We start from the raw sequence: 19,592 nt of genomic DNA, 5'->3' as shown, positions 1-19,592 counted from the left end.
AAAAGGAAGATGGAGAGAGAGAGAGAAAATGAAGATGGAGAGAGAGAGAGAAAAGGAAGATGGAGAGAGAGAGAGAAAAGGAAGATGGAGAGAGAGAGAGAAAAGGAAGATGGAGAGAGAGAGAGAAAAGGAAGATGGAGAGAGAGAGAGAAAAGGAAGATGGAGAGAGAGAGAGAAAAGGAAGATGGAGAGAGAGAGAGAAAAGGAAGATGGAGAGAGAGAGAAAAGGAAGATGGAGAGAGAGAGAAAAGGAAGATGGAGAGAGAGAGAGAGAGAGAGAGAGAGAGAGAAATGGAAGAGTGTGTGTGAGGAAAAGTTTGGGAAATAGAGAAAGAGGAGAGTGAGAGAAAGAGAGTGAGAGAAAGAGGAGTGAGAGAAAGGGGAGTGAGTGAAAGGGGAGTGAGTGAAAGGGGGAAAGAGAGAGAGAGAAAAGGGGAAAGAGAGAGAGAGAAAAGGGGAAAGAGAGAGAGAGAAAAGGGGGAAAGAGAGAGAGAAAGAAAAGGGGAAAGAGAGAGAGAGAAAAGGGGAAGAGAGAGAGAGAAAAGGGGAAAGAGAGAGAGAGAAAAGGGGAAAGAGAGAGAGAGAAAAGGGGAAAGAGAGAGAGAGAGAAAAGGGGAAGAGAGAGAGAGAGAAAAGGGGAATAGAGAGAGAGAGAAAAGGGGAAGAGAGAGAGAGAGAAAAGGGGAAGAGAGAGAGAGAGAAAAGGGGAAGAGAGAGAGAGAGAAAAGGGGAAGAGAGAGAGAGAAAAAAGGGGAAGAGAGAGAGAGAAAAAAGGGGAAGAGAGAGAGAGAGAGAAAAGGGGAAGAGAGAGAGAGAGAAAAGGGGAAGAAGAGAGAGAAAAAAGGGGAAGAGAGAGAGAGAGAAAAGGGGAAGAGAGAGAGAGAGAAAAGGGGAAGAGAGAGAGAGAGAAAAGGGGAAGAGAGAGAGAGAGAAAAGGGGGAAGAGAGAGAGAGAGAAAAGGGGGAAGAGAGAGAGAGAGAAAAGGGGGAAGAGAGAGAGAGAAAAGGGGGAAGAGAGAGAGAGAAAAGGGGGAAGAGAGAGAGAGAAAAGGGGGAAGAGAGAGAGAGAAAAGGGGGAAGAGAGAGAGAGAAAAGGGGGAAGAGAGAGAGAGAAAAGGGGGAAGAGAGAGAGAGAAAAGGGGGAAGAGAGAGAGAGAAAAGGGGGAAGAGAGAGAGAAAAGGGGGAAGAGAGAGAAAAGGGGGAAGAGAGAGAAAAGGGGGAAGAGAGAGAAAAGGGGGAATAGAGAGAGAGAAAAGGGGAAAGAGAGGGAGAGAAAAGGGGAGAAAAAAGAAACAGAAAAAGGAGAGAAAGAGAGAGAGGGAGAGAAAAGGGAGAGTGAGAAAGAGAGAGAGAGGTAGAAAGAAAGGGGAGAGTGAGCGAGAAAAGGAAGAGTGAGAGAGAAAAGGAAGAGTGAGAGAGAAAAGGAAGAGTGAGAGAGAAAAGGAAGAGTGAGAGAGAAAAGGAAGAGTGAGAGAGAAAAGGAAGAGTGAGAGAGAAAAGGGGGAAGAGAGAGAAAAGGGGGAAGAGAGAGAAAAGGGGGAAGAGAGAGAAAAGGGGGAAAGAGAGGGAGAGAAAAGGGAGAAAAAAGAAACAGAAAAAGGAGAGAAAGAGAGAGAGGGAGAGAAAAGGGAGAGTGAGAAAGAGAGAGAGAGGTAGAAAGAAAGGGGAGAGTGAGAGAGAAAAGGAAGAGTGAGAGAGAAAAGGAAGAGTGAGAGAGAAAAGGAAGAGTGAGAGAGAAAAGGAAGAGTGAGAGAGAAAAGGAAGAGTGAGAGAGAAAAGGAAGAGTGAGAGAGAAAAGGAAGAGTGAGAGAGAAAAGGAAGAGTGAGAGAGAAAAGGAAGAGTGAGAGAGAAAAGGAAGAGTGAGAGAGAAAAGGAAGAGTGAGAGAGAAAAGGAAAGTGAGAGAGAAAAGGAAGAGTGAGAGAGAAAAGAAAGAGTGAGAGAGAAAAGAAAGAGTGAGAGAGAAAAGGAAGAGTGAGAGAGAAAAGGAAGAGTGAGAGAGAAAAGGAAGAGTGAGAGAGAAAAGGAAGAGTGAGAGAGAAAAGGAAGAGTGAGAGAGAAAAGGAAGAGTGAGAGAGAAAAGGAAGAGTGAGAGAGAAAAGGAAGAGTGAGAGAGAAAAGGAAGAGTGAGAGAGAAAAGGAAGAGTGAGAGAGAAAAGGAAGAGTGAGAGAGAAAAGGAAGAGTGAGAGAGAAAAGGAAGAGTGAGAGAGAAAAAGAAGAGTGAGAGAGAAAAGGAGGAGTGAGAGAGAAAAGGAGGAGTGAGAGAGAAAAGGAGGAGTGAGAGAGAAAAGGAAGAGAGATAGAAAAGGAAGAGAGAGAGAAAAGATAGAGAGAGAGAGAAAAGATAGAGAGAGAGAGAGAAAAGATAGAGAGAGAGAGAAAAGATAGAGAGAGAGAAGGGAGAGTGAGAGAGAAAAGGGAGACTGAGAAAGAGAGAGAGAAAAGGGAGAGATAGAGAGAGAGAGAAAAGGGAGAGGTAGAGAGAGAGAGAGAAAAGGAAGAGAAAGAGAGAAATGGGAGACTGAGAAAGAGACTGAAAAAAATATTCAAACAGGAAAAAAAAAAAATTTGCTGAGCAATTTTTTTTTTCTTCCTTTTTACTTAGGTCAAGTGTTACTAAGGTTAGAGAAACATTTACCAATGGTTGCAGCAAAGAGGAATTTTTAGCTGATAAATGATATTTTAGTTACCAGGAAAAGGGGGTAAGGACAGGCAAATAATTGATTTTTTTTCCCTGGAGTTATTTTTGTTTCATGGTGATTTGTACTATTAGGAATCTGAGGTTGGCCCAGTTTGGTGCCAAAATAATCTATTTCTCTTATGCTATGCAATTACAACCTCATTTGACATGTCCCTTCGACTTCCATTAAAGCTTTTGTGGCAAGGAATTCCAAGAGATTAGGGTGGGACTGGGGAGGAGAATCGTATTAATGAATTAGTAATTAGTAACGTTTATTCTTTCATGATGGCCAATAAATTAAATATAATTACATCTTATACATAAAATAAAAATTATATGATTCTGCTCTATGTTTGTGATTTTAATAATTATTAATCGAAGATAGTTTTATTAGTCATACAGAGGAAATATTGGTTTGTGTCGGTATTTACTATAATATTTAATTCTGATTAATATTTTCTTTTGTCATGAATAGACGATGGTGGAGAAACTTTCACCCTCACAGCCAAAAGTTCTGATACTGCTATCCAAATCACAGAGTACCAATTTTATAACACAATAATCTGGACATTCACCAGTGAAAAATAGAGAAAGGATATCTACATTTGTCCTTTTCGTTTTCTCTTTCTGTTGAATTTGGCTGACAAAGTGACAAGGGGAAAAACAGGGAGAAGGTAAAGGGGAAAAATAGCTTTCATTGCATTGGCCTAAACATGGGAGAAAGGAAAACAGAAAAAAAAAATGCCACTCTTTGAGTTTTAAGCAACATTCAATTGCATCATACGCTTGGTTTGGCGACTAAAATACCATATCAATTAAAATAAAACCTAAATTTATGAAGAAGGAGTGGAATTTTTCTGTCAGTTGGGTTTGGAGAATTTTGTTCAGTGAGTTCGCTAGAGCGATTTCCGTCGAAATGATATATATCAATTTCTGTTGAAATGATATATATCTAAATTTCTGTTGAAATGATATATATATATATATATATATATGTATATAAATTTCTGTTAAAATGATATACATATAAATTTCAGTTGAAATGATATAAATTTCAGTTGAAATGATATAAATTTCGGTTGAAATGATATAAATTTCGGTTGAAATGATATAATTTTCGGTTGAAATGATATAATTTTCGGTTGAAATGCTATAAACTTCCATTGAAATGCTATAAACTTCCATTGAAATGCTATAAACTTCCATTGAAATGCTATAAACTTCCATTGAAATGCTATAAACTTCCGTTGAAATGCTATAAACTTCCGTTGAAATGCTATAAACTTCCGTTGAAATGCTATAAACTTCCGTTGAAATGCTATAAACTTCCGTTGAAATCATATCTATATATATATAATATATATATATAAATTTCTGTTGAAATGATATATATATAAATTTCTGTTGAAATGATATATATATAAATTTCTGTTGAAATGATATATATATAAATTTCTGTTGAAATGATATATATATAAATTTCTGTTGAAATGATATATATATAAATTTCTGTTGAAATGATATATATATAAATTTCTGTTGAAATGATATATATATAAATTTCTGTTGAAATGATATATATATAAATTTCTGTTGAAATGATATATATATAAATTTCTGTTGAAATGATATATATATAAATTTCTGTTGAAATGATATATATATATAAATTTCTGTTGAAATGATATATATATATATATAAATTTCTGTTGAAATGATATATATATATATATAAATTTCTGTTGAAATGATATATATATATATAAATTTCTGTTGAAATGATATATATATATATAAATTTCTGTTGAAATGATATATATATATATAAATTTCTGTTGAAATGATATATATATATATAAATTTCTGTTGAAATGATATATATATATATATATAAATTTCTGTTGAAATGATATATATATATATATAAATTTCTGTTGAAATGATATATATATAAATTTCTGTTGAAATGATATATATATAAATTTCTGTTGAAATGATATATATATAAATTTCTGTTGAAATGATATATATATAAATTTCTGTTGAAATGATATATATATAAATTTCTGCTGAAATGATATATATATAAATTTCTGTTGAAATGATATATATAAATTTCTGTTGAAATGATATATATAAATTTCTGTTGAAATTATATATATATATAAATTTCTGTTGAAATGATATATATAAATTTCTGTTGAAATGATATATATAAATTTCTGTTGAAATTATATATATAAATTTCTGTTGAAATGATATATATAAATTTCTGTTGAAATTATATATATAAATTTCTGTTGAAATGATATATATAAATTTCTGTTGAAATGATATATATAAATTTCTGTTGAAATTATATATATAAATTTCTGTTGAAATTATATATATATAAATTTCTGTTAAAATGATATATATATAAATTTCTGTTAAAATGATATATATATAAATTTCTGTTGAAATGATATATATATATACATTTCTGCTAAAATGATATATATATAAATTTCTGCTAAAATTATATATATATAAATTTCTGTTGAAATGACATATATATAAATTTCTGTTGAAATGATATATATATAAATTTCTGTTGAAATTATATATATATAAATTTCTGTTGAAATTATATATATATAAATTTCTGTTGAAATTATATATATATAAATTTCTGTTGAAATTATATATATATAAATTTCTGTTAAAATGATATATACATAAATTTCTGTTGAAATGATATATATATATAAATTTCTGTTATGATATATATAAATTTCTGTTGAAATGATATATATATATATATATATATATATATATATATATAAATTTTCTGTTAAAATGATATATATATTTATAAATTTGTGTTAAAATGATATATATATATATAAATTTCTGTTAAAATGATATATATATTTATAAATTTCTGTTAAAATGATATATATATATAAATTTCTGTTAAAATGATATATATATATAAATTTCTGTTAAAATGATATATATATATATAAATTTCTGTTAAAATGATATATATATATATAAATTTCTGTTGAAATGATATACATATAAATTTCTGTTAAAACGTGTGTAAACCCAAAACAATGCAACAAGGATTAGTGTTTAGCACATGATGTGGAACATACTATGTTAGTGACTCTTTTTGCACATGTTCGTGAGAGAAAGTTAAATGGCTAGTACACCAGTCCAGATTTAGCCACAATACTCCATGTATGGGAAGATGGTAGTTTTTCAGATAAGTGCGAGAATTTTCTAGCCAAGTAGAGGGAAGCTACCTTATTTACAGCATCTTCTAAATTATGTTGCTAATGAATGTTATCTATTTATGAAGTTAGGTATGTATAACGTTAATATATAGTTGAGCACAATAAAGTTTGGAACATTGCTCTAAATATAAGCAATATTTAGTTAAATGCAGAGAGAGGAAAGGAGGCAGCTTGCGAGTAGCTTTGGGTGGCATCTCTTTATTCTCCTTTTCTATCAATATTGGTGTTCATCAGAACCATTTTAGGCCCAACACTGTTCCTTCGCTCGATCAATCATCTTCCAGAGAATATCATCAGTGTGAATTAACATTTGCGTTGATGATATCACATTCTATTCTGATGTTGCTTCATACCCATTTTGCTCGGATCAGTTGAAATATGCAGCTAATCCTGAAGTTGACGTTGGTTCAGTTGAAGATTGGGGTATGAAATGGCTTGTTTCGTTTAATCCTGTCAAGATTCAACTCAATTTTCAAACGTAGGAGTTTCCATTTTCTAGAGATTTGCATGGATAGTTCTACTCTTGAGAAATTGAATCCTAAACTTATTGGTATTTTTTTCTCATCAAATTTTTCTCAAAGTTCATGGTTCATTAGATCTATTGTTCTGTTTCTCATAAGGTAAGTTTTCTCTATTGTTATTTTCTATCTCTACAAATCTAATATCAGACCATGTATGGAATACTGTTGTTATGTAATAATTAGAGCTATGACAACAGCATATTTTTTTCATTGTTATGACTCGAGTATATATCGACACAGTCAATCAACCGAGAACCACATCACTCTATATAAAAGCATATAAGATATCAACGGATACACACTTGAGGGTCAAAATGATGAAAAGAATATGCTGTTGTCCTAGCCCTAGTGATAATGTGTGGAAACGTATTTGTAATTTGATAGACCATACTCTTTTTTTCTCCTCTGCAACCTCTCCCTTACATAATGCCAGTCTTTTCTATAATTACTATTATGACATGTGTTCTTCAGATCTATTCCTTACTTCCTTTATTCTAGGTCGTTTGACTTGTTGACCTAGTGCTCTCCACTAATTTATTGTTTTAATATACCATTCTCATACGGCTACTCATTCCAGTAGCTTCTTTCCAAGAACTGCAGTCATGTGAAAATCTCTTCTTGCTGACGGTTTTCCTTCTACCTATTGCCTTGGTCTTTTCAAAACTAAGACCTTTTTCTTGTCTTGATGATAGTCATCTTTTGTTCTTGTTAATTCATTGCATCAAGTGGTTTCATGCCTTGTCTGGAGTAATTTTCATCATAGAAAGAAAAAAGACACTTGTGAAAATTCATATTCCTTCAATTTTTAAGAAATTTTAATATGTATTAAGCATCAATCAATAAATATTCTCCAAATTTCAGTTTCTTTGGAGCATTTTAAAGGATATTTAGAGGTCGTAGTATGGACACATTTCATCTGAAAATTCAAATATTTCAGATTTGCATTAAATTTGATCCATAGTCATTAGACACCATATAAATAAGATTCCCTGAATTTTTATTTCTTAAGACTCCTCAAGCTTAAGCCAAAATATTTTTGAGATATTTTCTAGAATTAAAATGCAATTGATTTTGATCAAAATTTCGATAAGAATTCTAGACATTAAGTTCAGTGGGGTGAGGTGATTCTTTAGCTCAAAATCACCGGACATTTTCTCCAACTCCTATGCTTTCTTTGTCTTCTGATATTTACATCATTTCCGCCTAAGTATTATATAACGCAAGGCTAGGAGGTGGGAGAGTAAGTCAGCACTCATAAAGAAAGGATACTCTGGCCTCTTAATAATTGCCTGGGTAGCCTCGTCCGCATTCCCTGATTGAGATGCCTCAGGCAGTTGGCAATAAACTGATTCCTCCCCAAAGAGGAAAAGCAAAGTCTGGGAGGATGGACCTCTTAAGACTACCCAGGATTAATATCTAAGGCAGGCAAATAAATGGACATATTATCAGAGGACGGATCCGTGATTGGTATGTGAGGTTACAAACAGGAAACAGCCTTCTTTGTTTCTCCCTCAAGACAGTCAATTTCAGACATTGAATATACTTAGTTAATTCTTTTTAACCAATTAAAATACAGATAATTCGTATGTTCTCCCCTTTTCTTATTGAGGTGAATTTGTTTATTACAGTTCAATAATCAATCATTTTATTTTTCAAAGGTCGTGAATTCGATCCTCATGATTTTGACAGGTCTTTAATTTTTGAGCTACACACCTAGCAGGAATGAAGCAAGTCGAAACTCATTCCACAGTTAATCCACATTTAGGTTCATCACATCCCCTACATTTCCAATTTTGAGGATGCCTTATAAACCACCAAATGTCGTCCCCATACCCTTGATAATCTTTCTGAACTTTCACTTAACCTAACTCCTTGTTGCACAGAAAAATTTGCTTTCATCCATTTGGTCCTTTCTTTTTTTTAAGTTTATTTAAGAAATTTTCATTTAAAAAAAATATGATTCCATGTTAAATTTTATTGTTAGGTTTGGTTCCTTAAACTATTAATCACACCAAATTTTTATAAAACTAGAACTAATTTTGTTAAGAGTGTTTTAATCTCTACAAATTTTTTCCAAGTTTTCAATAGATGAGGATTTGTCAAAAAATTTTAAGCCAGTATAAAAGATTTGCATGATTATAAATTCTTATGAAATCTTGAAGAGTCGTAAATTTGTTCATTTTTTAACTATTAACAGATTGAAATAGCTGAATTTTTATGTAGAAATCACTGGTGGGTTTAATTTTGTGACTAAATGCCCACTCCCCCCATACCGTCTTTGAATTTGCTCTCAGCATGGCACAATGAAACTTCCTGATATTCCAAAGGTGGTCTTTTTGGATTTGTTGATTGAAGGAGACTTTCATGACCTTTAAATTTAACTTGTATTTTGTCAAATATGGAATTGTGTATTTAAATATTTTATGGCAGTCTCTCCTGACAACACATGAAGTTACTCAATGTAAAAAGCTATAAACAAAAAATGATTGACATAAAAATAGCCTTATTCCTGTAAAAGCATGAAAATAAAAATCAAGGCTATAAGTAGGAGGAAAACAGTCAGCAGAAAGAGTTTCATAAGCCTCCATTTCTTGGAGAGAAGCTGATGGAAAGATGTATTATATTAAAGCACCTGAACAGTAAATTGATGACCACCACTGGATCAAAATTTATTAAATAAAATTAAATATTCTTTTTAGTAAGTGGAGAGGGGAGGGGGTCAAAATAAATTGCGATTTAAATATCCAAATGGCAAAAGATGAAACAAAAAATCTAAAAATAAAAGAATAGTGAGACTGATATACCTTTGGTACTAAAATCGTCCACTAATATCACTTCATGTATCAAGTGCTTTGGTGATCGATTTAAGACACTATAGACTGTCCGTAATAACGTTGTCCAGTGTTCATTATGAAATGGAACGACTACACTGGCATTTGGTAAATTATGCAAATATTTCTTGTGGGCACAACTGTAAAATAAATAAAAAAATTAACAAAATTAGGTGAAATCATTTTTAAAACATTTGTCTCAGACATAAAAACATACATGAGTTTTGTATAAATTTGATTTTTTTTATGTTCTTTCATTTCAGAAAAATTTGAAATATTTAGTAGCAGCAAAGTGCAACAGATAGCAGTTTTTTGTGTACTTTAAATGGAAAAGGTTGTGTGCCCTGAAGGCGCTGCTTGGAGAGGTTATGGTCAGCTAACATACTTCCCAACTTCCGACATAGCATTACCGGAAGTGGTGACAGGGCAAATCAGTTCCTTCGCTTGTTTCTCTCTTGTGCATGTACTCTTTTTTTTTTAAGTACATTTTTCCAATCACTCTTTTCTTTATTTAATAGTTTTTGGTCATATTTTAATTAAGAATTATTGAAATTAGTTTTATATTTTTTAAGAATTATTGAAAACACATTTTAAAATTTTTAAGACTATTTTGGGAATATTATGCATTGGATACGTTTTTTTTATGTTCAAAATTTTGTTATTTTGATTTCAATAATTTTATTTTTATACTTTCATAAACATATGTTTATTATATAAATTCAAACTAAAAATAATTATTTTTAAATTGAAAAAAAAATTATTTTTATAATTTCATAAACATTTCTCATAAAATTTCAAATAAAATAAACTTATTTTTTTAAATTTTGTTATTAAAAGTGCACATAAAGACAGAGTTATTTTTATTTGTATAATTTTCAATAATGTCATTTTCTTAAATTTTATTACAATAAATCACTTCACAATAGAAATACTGAAGAATATTGAAGAACAATAAAAGTGAAGGAACTAATTTGCCCTGTCACCGCTTCCGGGAGCAACTATGCCGGAAGTTAGGAAATAACTTAACCGACTTTAACTCTTGGATGCAATAGTAAAGATGCAGGGTTACTGATTCAAATGAGATATCTGAGAAAAGGTTAGTTTTTTCAGAATTCTTTTTGATGGAAATCGCTTCAGACAAGGCATTAAGCCATTTGATGTAAAGAGCTTAAAAAAAACAAAACAAAAAACACTTCAACTAGCAAATGATAAGTGTTATATGGAGAGATTTATACCCAGAAAACAATTTCTACCCCTTTCTCACAGAAAAAAAAAAGTCGCTTATAGAAATAAGGAGAGCAAAGATCATGAGGCTACTAAAAGCAAACCCAAAGGAGTCCACGTTCTATTCTACCAAGAGATGCTTTTTGAATTTTGAGTATACCAATTATTTGTCAAGATGTATTTTTCTTTTCTTCCTCAAAAGTCGCAAATTTATTTCTAACAATCTGTAAATATTATGAGGGGAGATTTTATGAGAAAAAAGTATTCTCTTATTAAAAAAATAAAATAGGTAATGATAGTGAGTTATTTTTAGTTAATGGTCTCTAAGAAGATCTTTCAACAATCATTTATCAGAGGAGTGCTGTCAGCAGAGTTGAGTAGCATGGAAATTCCATTCATTATTTTATGTGATCAGGATTAGTTATTTTTACACTCCTTGTTGAATTATTCCACTATTACAATGAGGAGAAGGTCAACTTTCTAACTCAATTTTTTTTCTTATTTACAGAGCTAACTGTCATTCGATAGTTCCGAAAACAGTCACCATGATGAAAGATCTTATGGAGAATTAAAACTTTACATTAAGATCAAAAATTTATAACGCAAATATTTTTTGTTTTGGTATTTACAGTGCTTAATGAGTAAAATTTAGTACTATAAATATATACTTATAGCAAGTAAGCTACACAGATCCCCCCTCCAGTTCGGGTTCATTTTTTATTAGCTTCATTTTATTTTTACTTTCTAAAAAAATTGTCTTAAAGTGTCTGATAATTCCACACTTCATTATGTCATTATTTCAAAAAAGGAATTGGTAAACTTCGAGATTGAATCATTCTCTAACTTAAGGAATTAACTGTTGAAATAAAAAAAAAATATATAATTAATTTTCAACTGTTAATTCATTAAAACAGTGGCTATGATTAAATATTTCATTAAAAACTTACGAAGAATAAAACTTTGAATTTTCATTCCGTTCTAATCCTTTAATCCCTGTATGTTAGTGGGAACGGGGTGGCTATACTTAAAGAGCAGAAAACAACAAAAGTAATTGGTGAGAAATTTAAAAGCAAATTATTGATGAACTCTTAATAGACATTTTTCAAGGAATAAGTGTTAGCATTTTTTTCTTTACTATTATTATGATACAAGTTATGTAAAGAACATCCTGGTTGAAATGGACTAATTGGCAAGTTAGAATCAAATATCAATTGTTAGATTTAAGATTATCTTTGTTAAATTTTGAGGATCTGATCAATTTAATTTTTGGATTATTTAGACTACAGTTCTCATCTTTTTTTTTTTACATAGGCGTTACCACTTATCAAGGCTGATAGGCCACTCAAGGATAAGGGTTAAAGAGTAGTCAAAAGGACAATATAGTAATTGATAGTAATGGAAGTTCGATAAATTTGTTAACTTAAGTGAAACGGCTCATCAGAAACTTGTTCACGTTGGACTTGAAGACAACCATATTATAGACAGCTGGAAAGCAGGAAAACGGAAGACAATTCCACAGGCGTGCAGTTCTAAGAAAGAAGCTTTGATCATGGAATCTATGTTTAGGTTTAGGTACAGATAAAGAGTGGGGAAAATTATTGATAATGTTTTCAGCTAGTCTAGTGTTTCTTGTGAAAGTTTGGCGAGGGGGGACCATAGATTGAAGCTCAGTTGAACACTTTCCATGAAAATAACGATAAAGCAGAGACAAACTCGCAACATCTCTGCTTTATCGTTATTTTCATGGAAAGTGTTCAACTGAGCTTCAATCTAGAATGTATGTATGTATGTATGTACGCTTTTCCTCGATGTCCACAAAAGGCTTCTTTCAGAGAAGCGCTCGCTCGCTTCACAACTTCTTAAAACTTTTTATATCATCTATAAATTGTAATATCTCACACTTAACCACGGAGCTCGCCTGTCTATTTAATTTTATTGACTTTCAAACGTTAATTATTCCACATTTCCCGCATCGGCACGCGTTACATTCGGTTTTCGGTAGAAACAAAAAGCGAAACTCGACTCTAATCCCAGGCCCAGAGCCAGTGAACGTTTGGTCAATGTCGACTTTGTCATATCAGATGGGGGAGCGGGTTTTTAAAAACGAACAAACTGATTTATTGACCTCATTAAAAACTGTCCCACACAAAATGCTAATTGCTGAATTCCTATCGCCATCACGTCAATCAAAAACGTGCACCTGTTTTTTTACACACTACTATTTTCCAACTGCGCGTCGTCAAAGCTTTTTTTTTTTTTACGGGCACCTGTTTTTTTTCACACACACTTACAAACACCCGGGCAACGCCGGGTACCCCTCGCTAGTCTATATATATAAAAGCGAAAATGTATGTATGTATGTATGTGTGTGTGTGTTTGTGTTTCCACTAAAAACTTTCGACACACAGACAAAAATTTACAAACTTGGTATCATATTGAAGTTCCATCATTTGCCCGAAAAATTGGCCAAAAACGTTCATTTTTTTCACCCCGAAATCGACAATTTTCAACAAGGGGGGAGGTCAACAAAAACAGTCCTCTCGTAACGATGACCAGTTCTACGCATGCGTCAGATGACGTCATGATCTGATTTACTTTAAATAGTAGAAGAACTGACTAAATTTCATGTACGTTGTGTTAGCTCAGTTGGTTAGCGCGTTGGTTCGTTATCTAAATGTTTTGGGTTCGAATTGTGGTGTGAGATGTCTTTTTTTTTTTTCAATCTTTTAAATTTTAATATTGAAGCAGTGTTATTTAAGCCATTTTTCACGTAACATTCGATTTTCTGTTTTTTTTTTTTTACTTCGCTTATCCACCCCCGACACACACCCAAAAACACCCGGGTACCCACCGATTTTTTAAATTTTAATATCAAAACAGGCTTATTTAAGCCATTTTTCACGTGTTTTTTTTTTTAATGTTCGTTTTTCTGTTTTCTTTTTCAGATTTTTACATTTAACATCGTTCATTTGCCTTACGTTAGTTTTTTTTTGTGTTTTTTTCTCGATGGTTTGATTACCCACCACCCCTCACCGCTTATGGTTTAACGTACATTTTTATGTTTTCTTTTTTTACTTCGCTCATAACAAACAAACATGGTCATTGACCTGATTAAAAGCAACTGCTGAATAGCTATTGCTTACAGCGTCGTCATAACACTCGCACAAAATCTTAACTTTACGACTTCTGTGCGGGCACCTGTCAATTTTGTTCTCACTTAAATAAATTCAAACATCTTTCAGTAACTCATTCTGGCTGGCCGAACGGTTCATGTTTTTTTCACATTTTATTTTCAAACTTCGCCTCAGGGCTTCGGGTTCGATCCTATCAACTTACCAAAACTTTTTACGCTCCCCCCCCCTCCCCCGGTTTCTTTTTTATTTAAGAGCACACAAACCTCAAAACACCCGGGCAATGCCGGGTACCCCTCGCCAGTTTTAGTTAATTAGTACATAAGTTTTTCCCAGCCACTTTATTTATGGGGGTCAATTTCCTGGGCAATACCAGACATGGATTGTGTACGTATTGGGAAGTACAGCAATTTTCATTTTGATATCGATTTTTTCTTTTCTTTTCATACCTTGGTTTATAATTCGATTTTTATTTCATGTTTATTTTTCTAAAGAATTCATTGCTCATCTTGTGTCATACTCATTAGTTATTACTCTGCATTTTGGTGAATTATGCTAAATTAAGTTAAATTTGGAAATCAAACTGCTATGATTTATTTTCTAATATTTATGTCATTTTCTTAGTTGGGTTTTCTTTCTTTTTTATAAAGTCTAAAAGGATAGCAGTAAAATAAGAAACCATTACCTTCATTCGCAGGATAAATGTTCATCATATTTTCAAGTTTCAAAACATTGTTAATTAGTTTTTGATCTTGAAGAATTATTTTTAGTTCCTTACATTAAGTGGTTTCATGCTTTGTCCTAATCGATTTCTATTTGAAAAAGAAGTGGAATAGTAGATAAAGTACTTGGTAAAATTCAGCTGTCCATTACATTCTTCTGAAGGTTGAAAGTTCAATCCTCAGTGCGGGCGACACTAAAATACTATTACAAATTACTTAGGACTTTTACCCAGTCATGATTGACGGAACATGACAATACTACCCCCATGGATCAAATAAAGCGCTTCATTTGAAATTCTGCCCAGATTCTTGACTTCATTAAAATATACCTGAAGAAGGTCAAAGGTTAAATTGACCAAAATGTTGTGAACAGTAGTTTGGATAATCCAAATATTACAAATCATCAATCGTCATCTCAAAAATTCAGAAAAAATGTCATTGAGAAGCACATTTTTTGTCCAACAGGAATCCTGGCTGATAATCCATTGCTGAAAATCAACTTCTCATCCAACATGTTCTTAATCCTACAAGATTTTTCAGTACTCAGAGCCCCCCTTTTTTTTACTACTTGGGAGTTACCACTTATCAAGGCCTGAAGGCCATTCGAGGATAAGGATTTCTGAATGTAAGGTGATAGTTTAGTAATTGTTAATGGTGTAAATTGGATAGAATTATTTATGGAGACAGCTCAACAAGAACTTGTTCACATTGGATTTGAAGGCTACTATGCTGTATTCAACTGGGAAGTAGGCCAGTGGAACAGTGTTCCACAGACAAGCAATTCTGAGAAAGAAGCCTTGTGCATGGAATTTGCGTTTAGATTTAGGCATAGATAGAGAGTGGGGGGAATTGTTTATAGTGGTTGTAGCTAGTAGAGTTGTAGCTAGTAGAGTTGTAGCTAGTAGTAGTTTTTGTGAAAGCTTGGCAAGGAGGACCATGAAAATAATGATAGAGCAGAGACAGGGTTGGAATGTCTCCTCTATGGTAAAGAGGTTTCAGGGAAAAGAAAAGGGCATCATCTACTGGGTTTTGAAACCGGTTCTGAACTCTATTAAAGCTGGATAGATGTGGCAACAGTACTCCATTTTGATGCATACACCTGGCTCTTAGATAGAGGATTGTATTGACAGTGAAATAACTTCTGAAATGGTAGAGTGATTCAACCATTTTTCCAGCCATCTTGGCAACAGATTTGATGTATGTGTTCTATTTCAGATCAGGAGTGACAGTCAGTCCCAGAAGCTTGTCAAGATATGCAGCTTCTCCAAGATGAAAGCCATTCATTTCAATTGGGGTGTGATGGGGGTTAGAGAGATTATGATTATGATGAAAAGAGAGAAACTTGGTTTTCGATGCATTAAAATTAACCAGCCACCAGAATGGAAACCATATTGCATGTCATGGAGCAGGTTATTTTTACTGATATTTTCTATGATAAACTTCTGTTTATCATAGATTCCAGCAACTTACTCATGACGCACAGGAAACTGATTGGTCTGTACTGAGAGGGAGATGACTGATCTCTGGAATTTTTAAATATGATACAGACTGATGAAGTTTTCCAAGGTGTTAGAAAGCATTTCTCCTTAAGGCAATTTTTAAACAGCTTTGTAAGTATGGGAGCTAGTTCCAGTTGAAGTTTTTTGAACACTATGACTGGAATGCCGTAGGGGTCAGTTGCTTTACTGGAATCAAGGTCTTTGATAAACTTGCCAACATCACATACAGATATTTGTATTGTATTGTGTGCTTTCAGTCAGAGGAGGAAATATGAGAGGTAGGCGGCCATGATCGTAAAAAGTAAAATTTGCTGCAAAGTTCTTGGCAAAGAGTTTGGCTTTATCAGATACTGACGAAATTACTTCAGGTCCATCGATGATGGTAGGGATAGAGGACACATTTCTGTTCAGGACCCTGTTTGGTATTCGCCAAAACTGGTGGGAACCAAGCTGCTGCTCAGCTACTTTTAACTTGATGTACTGAACATATGAATCTCTTGCATTCTTTATTACATTTTTTTTCAATCCTAAAGGTGGCTTTAGTTTCACAATATCTATTACATTAGAAGCAATGGAAATAATGATTTCTATGAGCAATGGCTGCGGTACATTCTGGGGTGAACCATAGCTGGCTGTTGGGCATTTGCTGGAATTTTTTGAGGCTATGAATCGGTCTATACTGACAATTAACCATTCAGTCAAGTCTGATACTATAGAAGACATTCTTTTTGAACATGAAGTGCAGAGGTATATCTGATATAAATGTTTGGAAGTCATTCCAATCCGCCATAGAGTATCGATATATAGTATGATAGAGACGTACATCTGAGGGTTTATTATATTTTGTTTTTTGTTTTGTCTTAACCGAGGCAACGGAATGATTGGAAGATCCCAATGGAGACATAGTGGACGATAAGCACATTTCTGGGCAAGTTGTAAGAAAAAGGTCAAGGAGTTGCATATTGTCCATTGGAGTCGGGTATATGGGTGAGTTCATGAATAATTTGCGTTAGGTCATAGTCAATCGAGAAATCATGGCAGTACCTTCCCTCATCATCAGTCTCGTTTGAGTGAACTAGCCATTCAACATTCCGAATATTGAAGTTTCTGCAGACGTGAATGTTAGCTGAGAGATGGGCAGATGGAATGTGGTCAATTTTCTCAGAGATACTCTCATTGATAGTAAATCTACTGTTATGGGTTTGATAGAGGGCAAATATGAATGTGATAAGGCAAATTAGAATCTTCTTTGGAGATATTCCTGCCACATGGAAAGCCATCTCTAATATAGGTACATATTCTATGCTAATCTTTTTTTTTAAATCAATTCCTCAGCAACAATGACATCCATGAAAATAAATAAATGAACATGGGTATTTATAGGATGTTAATGTAGTTTTCTGGAAGCATTGTTTAGCATGTATAAAAAGTTAAGGCAATACAATAATTATTTTTTAAATATTTCTTATTAAACTTGTAATCATAGATTTTATTTCCTTGAAAAGCTGTTTTCATAATTTTCCCTCGTTTCGATGTGTGGAGGGTATTTATGTTGATTGGTTATGATACAAATGGTCTGCTATAAGTTGTTACATATAAAAAGGAAAACTGGAAATTGTTTTTATTGTAAAATCATGGAAGAAACTTGTTGGAGATCACCATTTTGTTGTCGGATCCCTACATCTCTATTCATCTTGCTGTTTGGAATGGAAAAAAGAGTTACCAGGTTTTTGGTTAAAAGAACAAACTTTTACTCTACTTAAGAAGTTAATGTAGTTTGCTTGAAGCATTGTTTAGTGTGTATATATAGTTAAGGCAATACATTACAGAGGTGTAATGGATAGACACAAACAAGTTAAGATATATAACAGTGGAACAAGCTATACAAATTCCACCCTTTTTATTAATACTATATTATATGTGTGCGTGTTTTAATATTCTTTCATTATGTTCTACTTTCATCAGCGTGATTTGATAGAAGTTCCATATGATATATTTAAGGAAATTTTCTCTAAAATGTCTTAGAAATAAATGATATTCTTTGTAAAAAAACAAATCAATATACAAATTTCTCAAACTAAATGATTTTTTTTTATTTCAGATGCAATGTTTGTCCATCTGCTACAGCTATGCTTGAAAAAACTTTTTTAAAATGTATCCACTTATCGCTATGAAAATGTTGGTCGGTGAGGTGTACGTTGCAAATTTAAAAAAAAAAGTATTTGCATTAAATGTGTGGTTTGAATGAATACACCTTAAAAATGAATGCAGTGTTGTTTTTCCAGTTCAAAAAAATATCGATATTCATTGAGGAATACATCAATTTTTTGTGAAGATTAATTCTGAGATACAGAAATGCGTGAGAGACAGAAACCAATACATACATTCATTAGTTATTAGCAAGAGTAAATCACATTGCCCTGGATTGAATGAGGGATCATATCTCAGAGGTAATGGAACAGAAAGACAAAGGGTGAGAGGTAATAGTACAGAAACAGAGAGAGAACTAGTGACGCAGAGAGAGAGAGAGAGGTAATAGCGAAGAGAGAGAGACAGAGCGGTAATGGTGCAGAGAGAGAGACAGAGAAATGGCAGAGAGAGAGAGAGGTAATGGCAGAGAGAAAGAGAGGTAATGGCAGAGAGAGAGAGATAGAGGTAATGGCAGAGAGAGAGAGATAGAGGTAATGGCACAGAGAGAGAGAGAGGTAATGGCACAGAGAGAGAGAGAGAGGTAATGGCACAGAGAGAGAGAGGTAATGGCACAGAGAGAGAGAGAGAGGTAATGGCACAGAGAGAGAGAGAGAGGTAATGGCACAGAGAGAGAGAGAGAGGTAATGGCACAGAGAGAGAGAGAGAGGTAATGGCACAGAGAGAGAGAGAGAGGTAATGGCACAGAGAGAGAGAGAGAGGTAATGGCACAGAGAGAGAGAGGTAATGGCACAGAGAGAGAGAGAGGTAATGGCACAGAGAGAGAGAGAGGTAATGGCACAGAGAGAGAGAGAGGTAATGGCACAGAGAGAGAGAGAGAGGTAATGGCACAGAGAGAGAGAGAGAGGTAATGGCACAGAGAGAGAGAGAGGTAATGGCACAGAGAGAGAGAGAGGTAATGGCACAGAGAGAGAGAGAGGTAATGGCACAGAGAGAGAGAGAGGTAATGGCACAGAGAGAGAGAGAGGTAATGGCAGAGAGAGAGAGAGGTAATGGCACAGAGAAGAGAGAGGTAATGGCACAGAGAGAGAGAGGTAATGGCACAGAGAGAGAGAGAGGTAATGGCACAGAGAGAGAGAGGTAATGGCACAGAGAGAGAGAGAGGTAATGGCACAGAGAGAGAGAGAGGTAATGGCAGAGAGAGAGAGAGAGAGAGAGAGGTTATGGCAGAGAGAGAGAGAGAGAGGTAATGGAACAGAGAGAGAGATGTAATGGCACAGAGAGAAAGAGAGGTAATGGCACAGAGAGAAAGAGAGGTAATGGCACAGAGAGAAAGAGAGGTAATGGCACAGAGAGAGAGAGAGGTAATGGCACAGAGAGAGAGAGAGAGGTAATGGCACAGAGAGAGAGAGGTAATGGCAGAGAGAGAGAGAGAGAGGTAATGGCACAGAGAGAGAGAGAGAGGTAATGGCACAGAGAGAGAGAGAGGGGTAATGGCACAGAGAGAGAGAGGGAGAGAATGGCGCAGACAGAGAGGTAATGGTGAAAAAAGAGG

The 19,592-nt window shown here is 33.8% G+C and overlaps 1 protein-coding gene across 6 annotated transcripts in view; it reads right to left on the bottom strand.

Moving 5' to 3' along the window:
* LOC145268179 (polypeptide N-acetylgalactosaminyltransferase 10-like) overlaps positions 1-19,592 on the bottom strand; it is a gene marked incomplete at its 3' end in the record, with an annotated part of 187,057 nt that overhangs the window by 33,714 nt on the left and 133,751 nt on the right. For all 6 annotated transcript variants that reach the window (XM_080123396.1, XM_080123398.1, XM_080123397.1 and 3 more), the window contains 1 exon segment: positions 9,287-9,453. In XM_080123396.1, the coding sequence (XP_079979522.1) occupies positions 9,287-9,453 (167 nt within the window).

Source organism: Euprymna scolopes, chromosome 43 (genome assembly GCF_053919585.1).
Source record: "Euprymna scolopes isolate OS-2025 chromosome 43, ASM5391958v1, whole genome shotgun sequence".
In the NCBI taxonomy this organism is placed as follows: Eukaryota; Metazoa; Mollusca; class Cephalopoda; order Sepiida; family Sepiolidae; genus Euprymna; species Euprymna scolopes.
This window is presented reverse-complemented; position numbering and strand designations above follow the sequence as displayed.